At 42.2% G+C, this 12,200-nt stretch overlaps 1 protein-coding gene across 3 annotated transcripts in view; it reads right to left on the reverse strand.

Annotated features, from left to right (window-relative positions):
• The window catches only part of PCNT (pericentrin), a 105,988-nt gene that overhangs the window by 24,643 nt on the left and 69,145 nt on the right, over nucleotides 1-12,200 (reverse strand). For 2 of the 3 annotated variants that reach the window (XM_014549961.1, XM_014549963.1), the window contains 6 exons: nucleotides 11,109-11,315; nucleotides 8,761-8,931; nucleotides 8,327-8,479; nucleotides 7,067-7,159; nucleotides 2,951-3,856; nucleotides 1,956-2,135 (listed from right to left, as the gene is read on the reverse strand). In XM_014549961.1, coding sequence (XP_014405447.1) covers nucleotides 1,956-2,135; nucleotides 2,951-3,856; nucleotides 7,067-7,159; nucleotides 8,327-8,479; nucleotides 8,761-8,931; nucleotides 11,109-11,315 — 1,710 coding nt within the window. The remainder of the gene's footprint in view (nucleotides 1-1,955; nucleotides 2,136-2,950; nucleotides 3,857-7,066; nucleotides 7,160-8,326; nucleotides 8,480-8,760; nucleotides 8,932-11,108; nucleotides 11,316-12,200) is intronic. The other variant, XM_014549962.1, reaches the window with a different exon arrangement.

A 12,200-nucleotide genomic window follows, 5' to 3' on the forward strand; every position in this document is an offset into this window, starting at 1 on the left:
CATGATGAGCCCTTTGGTCCCTTTAGACCAGGGATGGGCAAACTTTTTGACTCGAGGGCCACAATGGGTTCTTAAACTGGACCGGAAGGCCGGAACAAAAGCATGGATGGAGTGTTTGTGTGAACTAATATAAATTCAAAGTAAACATCATTACATAATAGGGTACTATCTTTTTATTTTTTAGTTTTATTCATTTCAAATGGGCCGGATCCGGCCCGCGGGCCATAGTTTGCCCACGGCTGCTTTAGACTGTTAAGATTTCAAATTTTTAAAAAGACAGAATCAAGGCTTAAAGCTCCGTGCCTAAAAGGTAACTGTTGGAGAGGATTCTGGAAAGATGGCACAACAGAAAGTACAAGAGTCTGTCTCCCCACCTGGACATCAAATTCTGCACTGGCAGAATCTTATCTGATGTAATATAGTTAAACCTCAGTTCTTAAACATCTCCTATCTCACAATTCACTTCTCAACCCAACAAACCTTCCATGCTCCTCCTTATATGATCAGTCACACATTTCTCAGGTGACAAAGAGAGAATGCACGAGTGAATCAGTTTACCAGTAAATCTCATGTTAACATCTCAATACAAAGGAGACAACCAGTATTCAAAATCTTCCAATGAAACAAAGCCGTGGATCTGACAGCTTCACTGGTGAATTCTATCAAACATTTAAAGAACTGATATTAATCTTTCTCAAACATTTCCCATAAACTGAAGAAGGAGCACCAGGCTCAGAGGGCTTCACTGGTAATTCTACCCAACATTTAAGGAAGAAACTATACCAGTTTTCTACAGTCTCTTTCATAGGACAGAAGCAGAGGGAATGCCTCTTAACTCATTCTATGAGTTACCTTGATACGAATGCCAAACAGTACAAGAAATGAAAGCTATAAACCAATGTTCCTTATGAACATTTATGCAAAAATACTCAACAAAATACTAGAAAATTGAATTCAACTGAATTTTAAAGGATTATATACCACAAGCAAGTGGTATTCATTACCGGAAATGCAAGGGTAGTTCAACATAGGAAAATCAATGTACTATACCACATTAACAAAATGAATGAAAATATCACACAATTGATGCACAAAAAGCATTTGACATAATTTAACATTCTTTCTTGATAAAATCATTCAACATGACTATGAATAGAAAGAAACAACCTTAACATAATAAAAACCATACATGAGAGACAGTGAAAATCATATTCAATGGTGATAGACTGAAAGCTTTTCAACTAAGAACAAGGAAAGGACATCCACTTTTACCACTTCTCTTCAACATAGTACTGAAAGTCCTAGCCAGAACAATTAGGCAAGAAAAATAAATTAAAGATATCCAAATTGGAAAGAAGTAAAACTATCTATGTTCATAGATTATATGGTCTTATATGTAGAAAACCCTGAAGATACCACATAAAAAAAAACTGTTAAAATTATAAAACTCAGTTGCATTTCTCTACACAAACAATGAATAATCTGAAAAGGAAATTAAAAAAACGAGTCCAGACTGGTCGGTGTGTGCTCAACCTATGAACCAGAATGTTCGATTCCTGGTCAGGGCACATGCCCGTGTTGCGGGCTCGATCCCAGTAGGTGGCGTGAAGGAGGCAGCCCATTGCTAATGTTGCTCTCTCATTGATGTTTCTATCTCTCTATCCCTCTCCCTTCCTCTCTCTCTCTGAAAATCAGTAAAAACATACTATTAAAAACAAACAAAAAAAACTAGCTCCTTGAAAATCAGTAAAAACATACTATTAAAAAAAAAAAAAACTACCTCCTTGAATGCCTAAATGAAACATGTAGGACATTTCAAAGCAAATCTGAATAGCTATGAGAATATGATAGATTCAGAAGAAAACATGTCACTGTCTACAGTCTACGTAGTCCGTGTGTCCCCTCAACAAAATGCCAGAGAGAATGCCTGTCTCTCCTGAAACGGGCCTAAGTACCTTCACTGTCCCTGATGCTTTGCCATAGTCCTCAGCACTCAAGTGCATTTCATTTTTCACAAGGAGCAGCTCAGACTCCAGCTGCCTCTGGCAGACCGTGAGCATCGACATCATGCTGTCCTGTTTGTGGTTTACAGTCACCGGGGCTTTGGCAGGCTGCAGATCATCTTTCACTGGACTCTACAGTAAGAGGAAGAAAACAATGACAATGCTATAAAGATTATACTAAACACACGGAAGGTCAGAAATGCAGGGAGGCCTCAGGCTCTGGGAGCTCTAAAGCGTGAGACTGGAACCATGCTGCCATCCTGCTGTCTGCTCATAACCCCAATGGGACAAAATGTGCTGGAGGCTGAGGCTCCAAGGGCACAGGTGCCAGCTGTGGTAGAATGGGGTGCACTCAACACAGAACCCCAAGCTGATGGGAGGTCAGAACTCTACTCAAACATAAACTGAAGCATGCCCCCCCCACAAAAAAAAATGAGCTTGAAACATTTTGCACTGGAAATGCTGATAAAAGATAAACCATTTGATTCCACATCTAATACATGGTTGAGCTCCATATCACTGAGTGTTCCCTATCAAAAAAAGAAGTGTTTAGATAGCTTTAATAGCTTACAGCAATAATAAGTTTAAAATTGTACAAAATAGCAAGACCCAGCCTAATCTCACTGCATACATGTGTCCTAACTTAAGGTTCTATGGATCCTAAATGGCAAGGGCCCCAGCCAGCATAAGCTGCAGACTCACTTCCCCTCAAAGGCATGAGCCACCCATTGGAAACTGCCCACCAGAGAGGAGAGTCATTAATTAAAACAGAAACAGAAGAGAAGAGTAAGAAAAATAATTGTTTCCTCAGAGAACCCCCAACTCCCTCTGGTCCAGCCCAGTGCTCCACCTCCAGCTGCTTGGGTCAGGGCCTCCTGCAGGCACCAAGTACACCCCAGCTCTCTGCACACGGACTGCACCTGTGGGACTAGGGGAACCAGGCCCACCTGTGGATCATCGCCTTCACCCCGGGAGGCCACAGGTAGCTGCCTGCCACCCACATTCTGTTCCGACTCTTCATCACACAAGGTCTCATCACTCCTGGCCACCGGTCCCTGGAAGCTGCCGTTTACACGATGAAGCACGGGGGTCCCACATGCCTGCTGCTTATTTAGCTCCTTCTGGCACCTCAGAAACCGCTGGTTCAGTGCCTGCAGCTGCTGGCTGAGGCGGACACACTGCACTCGGAGCTGCTTCAGCTCAGGGGGCTCGTGTATGGCACCTGGGGGCTGCTGCTCCAGGGTGCGGCGGAGGCAGGTGAAGGCCAACAGGATGGCCTCCAGTTCTGTGGAGTGGGCTGCGCGCCTTCTGTTTATAGCCTCAATTTCCAAATCCCTCTGGGCAATCTCTGCATCCTTTGCTTTGAGTGTAGCCTCAAAATCTTGAATCTGAGAGGCCAAGCCCTGGACCTCAGCCTCCCGGAGGGCAGCGCTGGACTTCAACTGGGCCAGCTGCCTCGCGGCAGCCTCCTCTGCAACCCGCAGGCGCTGCTGCAGAGCCTCCAGGGCCTGGCCATGCTGGTGCCCCTGCTCAGCCAGCAGCTGGCTCAGGGCCTCCTTGGCCTCAAGCGCATCCTGGAGCTCGGCCTGCAGTGTGGCCTGGGCCTCAGCTCCCTCAGCCTGCAGGCGGCACAGCCCACGCTCCAGCTCGCTCTGGAGGTCCTCAGCTTGGCTGTCACTGAGCTCATGCCTGGCAGGCCCCCCGAGGGACAGCTCTTGCTGCAGCTTCTCGATGACCTCGTGCAGTTGCTCAATTTCCTCTGCTTTATCCTTCTGCAGCCGCTCCTGGTTCTCCTGCAAAGTCTCAATAATGGACTTCAGCTCCTCGACTTCAGAGCTTCTACTATACATTACCTGCAGAAAGAGCACGTTTCAGAGGCAAACTACATCAATGCCTTCAGAATCCCCTCTCAACTTACAGCTATGAATTTGTTGTCAGAAGTAGAGGCGTCACACACTGTTGATGGGAATGCAAAATGGTACTATGGAAAACAGTATGGCAGTTCCTCAAAAATTAAAAATAGAACTACCATATGATCCAGAAATTCCACTTCTGAGTATTTATTCAAAAGAACTAAAATCAAGATTTCAAAGAGAAATTAGCACCCCAGAATCACTGCACTACTGTTCACAAAAGCCAAGATTCACAACCTAAATGTCCATTGATGAATGAATAAAGAAAATGTATATGCATTCAATAGAATATTATTCAGCCTGAAAAACAGAAATCCTGCAATATATCACCATATGGATAAAACCTGAAGACATACTAATAAGCCAGTCACAGAAAAACAAATACTACATCATCCCACTGATATGAGGTATTTAAAACTAGAGGCCTAGTGCATGAATTTGTGCACTGGTGGGGTCCAGCTGGCCCGCCCCAATGGGGACCATTAGGGGTGGGCCGGCCGGGGTGAGGGGATGCAGGCAGTTTGCCGGCCAGCCCCTCCCCCGATCAGGGTGCGGGGGCTGCTCGGAGGCGGGGCCAGCCAGGGTGAGGGGCCACAGGTGTTCCAGTCGTTCTGCCATTCGGTCAATTTACCCTTTTATTATATAGGGTAGTCACACTCACAGAATCAAAGACTAGTATGGTGGTTACCAGGGGCTAGGAGAGAGGGGAAAATGGGAAACTACTAATCAATGGGCATACACTTTCAGCTATGCAAGGCGAAGAAGTTCTAGAGATCTGCTGTACAACATTGTGCCTATAGTTAACAATATTGTACACTTATACAAAACAGCTGTAAGAACTAACAACACCAAACAACAGTTAATATATAAAAAATTACCAAAATGCTGCACCCCAACTACGTAACTATCTCAAAAGAAAATCCTGTTGCTGCTGGGCAGCTCATCAGACACTCCACTTGAGGCTGCTGGGCACTGCCACAGAGCCCAGCCATCTTTTGTCAGAATTTTGAGGAAGCTCTAACTTGGCCACTTCTCAGTCAATGACACCTTCATACTAATATTTTGCCACCTTTTAAATGTGTATTTAATTAATATTTAAACAACTCTGATTTGATTTTCCTAAAGGGAGAATTTAGAATTTAGGTGTCATTCTGATTTTTTTTAAATATATTTTTATTGATTTCAGAGAGGAAGGGAGAGGGACAGAGATAGAAACATCACTGATGAAAGAGAATCATTGACTGGCTGCATCCTGCATGCCCCACACTGGGGATCGGGCCCACAACCAGAGCATATGGCCTGACTGGGAATCGAACCCTGACCTGCTGGTTCATAGGTCGATGCTCAACCACTGAGCCATGACGACTGGCCTAAAAAAAAATCAATGAAAAAAATATTCTCAGGTGGGAATTAACAAATAAATAAATACATGCATAAATATGTAAGAAAATAAAATAATTTTAAAAATCCAAAATAAATAAGGAACTCATGCAACCAAAACAAACAATCCAATGAAAAAATGGACAGTGGACCTGAATAGACACTTTCTCCCAAAAGACATACAGATGGCCAATAGACATATGAAAAGATGTTCAATGTCACTAATTGTAAGAGAAATGCAGATTAAAACCACAATGAGATCATCACCTAAAACCTGTCAGAATGGCTATCATCAATAAATCCACAAATAACAACTGTTGGTGAGGATATGGAGAAAAGGGAACCCTCATGCACTGTTGGTGAAAATGTAAATTGGTGAAGCCACTATGGAGAACAGTATGGAGGTTCCTCAAAAAAAAAAATGAATAGTATTAGAGATGCCATATGATCCAGCAATCCCACTTCAGGGTATTTATCCGAAAAACAAAACAAAACAAAAAAAACCACACACACACAAAAAAACACAAAAATAGTAATTCAAAAAGATATATGCACCCCTATGTTAATTGCAGCATTATTTACAATAACCAAGACATGGAATCAAGATATGGAAGAACTGGAGTATTTGGGTTTTTTTGGTGTTAAGCTGTATGAGTTTCTTATTTATTTTGGATATTAATTCCTTATTGGATGTATGATTTGTCCATCAATAGACGATTGGATAAAGAAGATGTATGTTACTCGGCAATAAAAAAGAATGAAATCTTGCCATTTGTGACAATATGGATGGACCTAGAGGGTATGATGCTGAGTAAAATAAGTCAGACAGAAAAAGCCAAATACCATATGATTTCACTTATATGTGGGATTTAAAAAGCAAAATAAATGAACAAACAGAAATAAATTCATAGATAGAACAAACTGGTGGTCACCAGGTGAGAGGGGGGTTTGGGCTGGAGGGCTGAGTGAAAAAAGTGAAGAGATTAAGAAGTACAAGCTTACAGAATAGTCATGGAGATATAAAGTACAGCATAAGAAATATAATCAATAATGTTGTAATAACTCTGTATGGTGCCACATGGGTAGTACACTTATCAGGGGGATCACTTCAAAAGGTATTTAAATGCCTAATCACTATGTTGTACACCTGAAACTAATATAATACTGTATGTCAAATATATTTGAAAAATAACATTTTAATAATTAGTTGCTGGTTTTAAAGGCATTCCTCAAGCCTGGCCAATGTGGTTCAGTGGTTGAGCATCGACCTATGAACCAGGAAATCACAGTTCGATTCCCAGTCAAAGCACATGTCCAGGTTGTGGGCTTGATCCCCAGTAGGGGGCATGCAGGAGGTAGCTGATCAATGATTCTCATCATTGATGTTTCTATCTCTCTCTCCCTCTCCCTTCCTCTCTGAAATCAATAAAAATATATTAAAAAATAAAAAATAAAGGCATTCCTCAAAGTAACACAAAATAATATTCTTAAATTTTGCCAAATATATACTAGTAAGATACCAACACAGATCGTTAATATCTCAACAGCCTCTGTCACAGTGAAATTTGGAGACACAAAAAACTGCAGACAAAACTTTTTTTTACTCTAACAGCTGCCTCAGTCCTTATACCCTCTATCAAAATTAATCGGAAAAGCCATTATACACTTTATGTAGTATCACCCCAGAGGTCTCTGTTGATCCAAGATCACACTTATAAACTATTAAGAACATAATGCCCAAGATGCCTTCATGCCAAAAGGACCACCTACCTCGCTGAGAGCGCCACTTCCCATCCCAGCCAGCTGTGCCTCCAGCTGCTCACTCATACACAGTATCTCCTTTTCTTTGTTTTGCAGAAATGCCTATTGAAATGATAATAATAAAAAAATAATGACGCCAACAAAGCCTTACTATGGAAACAGTCCCCAGGCCTTGCAGACATAAACTATCCTAATAAATAAGCCTGTAGTTCCAAATACTAACACTCAATTTGAAAATGTTTTTCTATTAAAGTGATTTCTATTTAAAGTGACATATTAGTTTGGTTTTCTAAAATTAGTTACACATTTCTCCAGGAAATTTGTTTAAAGCAAGCATGTCAAACTCACAGGCGGCGGGTCATATGACTCGTTTAAATGTGGCCTGCCGGCCGGCCGCAAGTTCAACATGTTTGGTTTAAAGCAACCACCAAAGAGTAAGTAAAGCCCGTTCTTATATGCTCCTCATCTAGTAATTAAGGATGAGTTCCCACTGAGAAGATAAGCAGTGATTCTAGAACCGGCCTAAAACTCATTTTCACTGAAGATATTCTAAATTGTGCAGTTGCAAGCCTTTGGGAGGATTAGGCACAAATGACACAGACCTGAGGATTTCTTTCAATTCTATCAGTTCACTAATCAAACAATTGCCAGGTTGGCATCATAGGACACTATTTTAAACTCAATGTATTTCAAGGCCATCTTTTAAGGTTATGTTTTCTTTACATCTCTGATTATCATGTCCACTATATAAGGGCTGTTTTTCTTTTTTGCTTGAAAAGCACAATTACATTAAGATAACAGATAAGATTTAAAAACAGACATTTTTCCATCCTTAGCGGGCACCCTGGTAATGGCCAGAGCAGGGCCACCGTTCCCAAGTTATGATTTGTTTCCTGGGCAGTTAGGGAAGTGCCTCTCCTACAAGCAGCCTTCAAGACATGTCTGTCATCAGTGCTGCAAACCAAAAGCAAGAGTTTGGTGTGGAGGTGAAAGCAGGTGAACTTCCCCAGTCAAGGTGACTCTGGCTTTCCACTCATGATTCCAAGAAGCTGCCTCCACACTACACTTTCTCGAGCTGCCAACCTCAGTACAGACACAAGTTAGGCACTTTCTGAAATCACCTGCCAGAGCAGGGTCCTCTCTCTTCAGAAGGAAGTCTCACGTCTTCTGAGAAGGCCTGAGGTACCCATGTAAATGATGGTTCCCATGTTGGGCTGCAGCACTTAACCGAGAGAAACATAGATGACAAGGTGGGTCTGGTCACATTACCTTCAAATTGGCATTCTCTTCTTGTAGTTCTCTGACGCTGATGGCAGCATGGCTGTTCTGCAGGTCTAATTTTAAGTTCAGATGTAGTACTTCTTCATTTTTATTAACTAAGTCATCTTTAATCTTTTCTAATTGTTCTTTTAAGTCCAAAACCTTTCAGTGAAACAAATGAAGGTAAACATTAAAAATTACCTAATATTCTAAATGATTTAATAATAATTAAAATCATGCTAAAAGATTTGAAAGTACATGCCAAAAAAATTACTACTATCCTATAACCCACATAAAAATGCTAAAATAACCAAGAATACGCAGCAGTTACAAACCCACTGAAGTTATCATTTGGACGTCCTGCCCTTTACACAGCAGTGCAGAGGACACGTGTCAGGCACTGAAGAGAGGAAACCACCCGTCCGATCTCTCCCTCCCCTTACCTCGCTTTCCCGCTGCAAGAGTGCCCTCTGCACGGCCTCTAACTGGATTTCTGGGCCCTCGGGGCAGCTGTCCACAGGAGGCACAGAGCATTTGCCCTCGTCTAGTTTAGACTGCAATGTGGACACCAGAAGCAAGTTACTCATCTGCTGTTGCTGTAATGCCTCTTTATCCTATTTAAGAAAAAATGAGATTTATTTTAGGCAAGTATTTTAAGACAGCCTCAATGTGCTGTCTATTAATGTGTAAACCATCCCCAGCTCTTCGTGCTGCATACACCTGCACATACCACACCTGATCCCCAGACCCAGCCATGCTCCAGAGTAGAGATCTGCTTGGTGAAGGATGAAACCCCAAACAGAGAGCCACTGGTGGCCCTTGATTACACTGGAGGAACTGATCCTTAGTAATTATTCAACAAGGTACAAAATAGTCTCTAGACTGTTAGCAAATATAAAAAAAAACTGAAAAGAACTTGCCAAAGAACAGGGCAATGGGTGACAATATATGCATACAAAGAATATTAACAGCCTGTTAAAAAGTTTTCAAAGAAAATTTAATATGGATAAAATCGTTATAGCCCATTGGCCCAACTTTGTGTAGGAAAAAAAGGCATTTCCTATACCCCGACATCTAATAATTCAGTAAATGTTTACTTCGTGGGGGGGCGGGAAAGGGGGGTAGGACAGCAGCTTTGAGGAACTGTCCCCAAGTCAGCACCAAGTACCACTCCCCTCCAAGTGATGAAAGGAAGTGAAAGGAGGTGAAACTGGCCAGGTTGGTGTCCTGAGGTAAGAGCCAAGCTTGACTCCTTCAATAATTTTCGTGGGCATTCTCAAGAACCTAACACACCTGATAAAAACTAGCCTCCTTGAAGCAGGATTTGTGTTAGGACAAAACCAATGATTCAAAAATAAAATTTGTCAAGGAGCATCACTTTTCATGTAACTTTTAACCTCCAGCTCATTAAATAAATGAAATGTCAGAAGTCTGGTTGCCTTTGAGGAAATGCTGAATGACCAGAAATGCCACAGGTCTCCTACCCTCAGCACAGCCCTCCAGCCTCATCCTAGTGTTCAGGTACAAACAAAAGCATCCAAACAACACCATGAAAACTCACTGGAGGCATCTTCACTGGGGGAATTGACATAGTTACTAAATACAAAAATGAAAATAATTGTAACTAGCACTAAATATTTAATGAAATAACTTTCTTAAACCTAAAATCTTTAATATTTACTTTATGAAATTACTAAGGAGTACTATAAAAATTGTTATAAAATGCTATTATAGTAAATATGATATTGTGATTTATAATAAAAATATATATTGGTATTCATCTGATTCCTGGCACAGAACTCCTAAAACTCTTGGAATTATTCCTGAGTGATAAGAGTGACAAAGGTGTTTGATATTCATAACAAGCCCCTTCCAGCCACTCCTGAGTTTATGTTACTGAGGTGGCTTTTAGAAAGCCCCAAGGTCACCTAAGGATGGTCACCAGGGAACCAACAATGTGATTAGAAGGTTGGACTTTTAGTCCACCCCTGACCTCCAGGGAAGGTAGAAGGGCTGGAGGTCAAACCAATCACCAACAACAAATGATTTAATCAATCACACCTAGGTGATGGGGCCTCCAATGAAAACCCAAAGGACGGGAGTTCAGAGAGCTTCCAGGTTGGTGAACATATGAAGAAAAGGAGACAGGGGGCATCTGGACAGGCACAGAAGCCCCGTGTACCTTCCCCCACACCTCACCCAGTGGGTCTCTTCCATCACCTGTCCCTGAGTTACATCCTGTATAACAAACAGGTGACCTACTAAGTAACATGTTTCTCTGAGTTCTGTGAGTGACACTAGCAAATTAGTAAAACCAAAGGAGGGGTTGTGGGGACCTCTGATCTATACAACCTGGACCTGGGATGGGCAACTGATGTGATAAGGGGTGAGAGGTTGAGCCCTTAACTTGTGGGGTCTGACGTTAACTCAGGAGGATGGTGTCAGAACTAAGTTCTAAGACACCCCATTGGAATCTGCTGAGAACTGAACACTTGTTTGGTGTGGGGGAAACCCCTACACACTTGGTGACCAGAAGTGTCACCCATGAAGTGATGCAGCAGAGGACTAATCGTGCAGGAGACCTACGAAGCATTTTTCCTTTAGAGCAAATAAAAGCCAAGAGGTCAGAGGGAACTCTGCCAGCAGTTGGTGTGAGGTCCTCCCTAACACAGTCTTCCTCGTGAAAAGGAGGGCCCACCTCGCCCGCCTGCCCCAAGCACCTCAGCGTTCTCAGAGTGATGAACCAACAACAGGGACCCGGACAGAATTCCACACAACATAGGGTGGTTACCTGTTGTAGTTCTTTCATAGCTTTTCTTTGCTTCTCCAGTTCTTCCTGGAGCTGGATCACTTTCCTCTTGGTATCAGCATTTGTCTCCTCCAGATGTTTTATTTCCTCTTCCTGGATCAATACTTGTCTATCTACTAATTCTTTCTTCATCACCAATTCATTAAGTTCATCTGATTTTTCTCTCAATTTTTCCTGTAACAATTCAACCTAAAACAAAAAAGAATGATTGAAAAACACAATAGTTAAAAAAAACCAACATCTCCCAAATAAAAAAGTACCCAAGGCAATTCAGAGAAAACTGATCTTTTACGTGGCTTTGTAGACCTAGGCTGCAGAGAGAATTGGGCATTCTCTCAATAAAAAACATAAAAATAAAAACATAAAACTTGTTATTAAAATGAGTTTTGATAGTGAGGAATAGACTCTACTCAGCAATAAAAAACAAGAATGAAGCAGAGATACAGCAACAACCTGGATGAATCTCCAGGCTGAGTGAAAAGCAATCCCCAAAGGCTGCCCACTGCGGTCCATTGTATAACCATGGGGAAATAAGAAACTATTACAGGGATCTGCCTGAGAGCCCCTTGGGGCTCCGTCAGCACATCAACGTCCTGACTATGACCTTGGGCTGGCTTCTGCAAGAGGTCACCACTGGGAAAACTGGAAGAAGAGCACACAGGATCTGTGTGTCTTATTTCTCACACAACTGCGATTGAAACCACAGTTTTCTCAAAATAAGTTTAATTTTAAATATATTTTATTGATTTTTTACAGAGAGGAAGGGAGAGAGATAGAGAATTAGAAACATCGATGAGAGAGAAACATCGATCAGCTGCCTCCCGCACATCTCCCACTGGGGATGTGCCCACAACCCAGGTACATGCCCTTGACCAGAATCGAACCTGGGACCCTTCAGTCCGCAGGCCGACGCTCTATCCACTGAGCCAAACCGGTTTCGGCAATTTTAAAAAAGAATAAACAAACTGACTACAGCCACCCCGGACAAGAGGAAGCAGACAGTTCCAGACTAAGCAGAAGGATGCGAGAAAAAGCAGCAAGACACAGAAGCAGGTGCGCCACCGCCCATATGTC

The sequence above is a fragment of the Myotis brandtii genome, unplaced genomic scaffold, assembly GCF_000412655.1.
Source record: "Myotis brandtii unplaced genomic scaffold, ASM41265v1 scaffold577, whole genome shotgun sequence".
Lineage (NCBI taxonomy): Eukaryota > Metazoa > Chordata > Mammalia > Chiroptera > Vespertilionidae > Myotis > Myotis brandtii.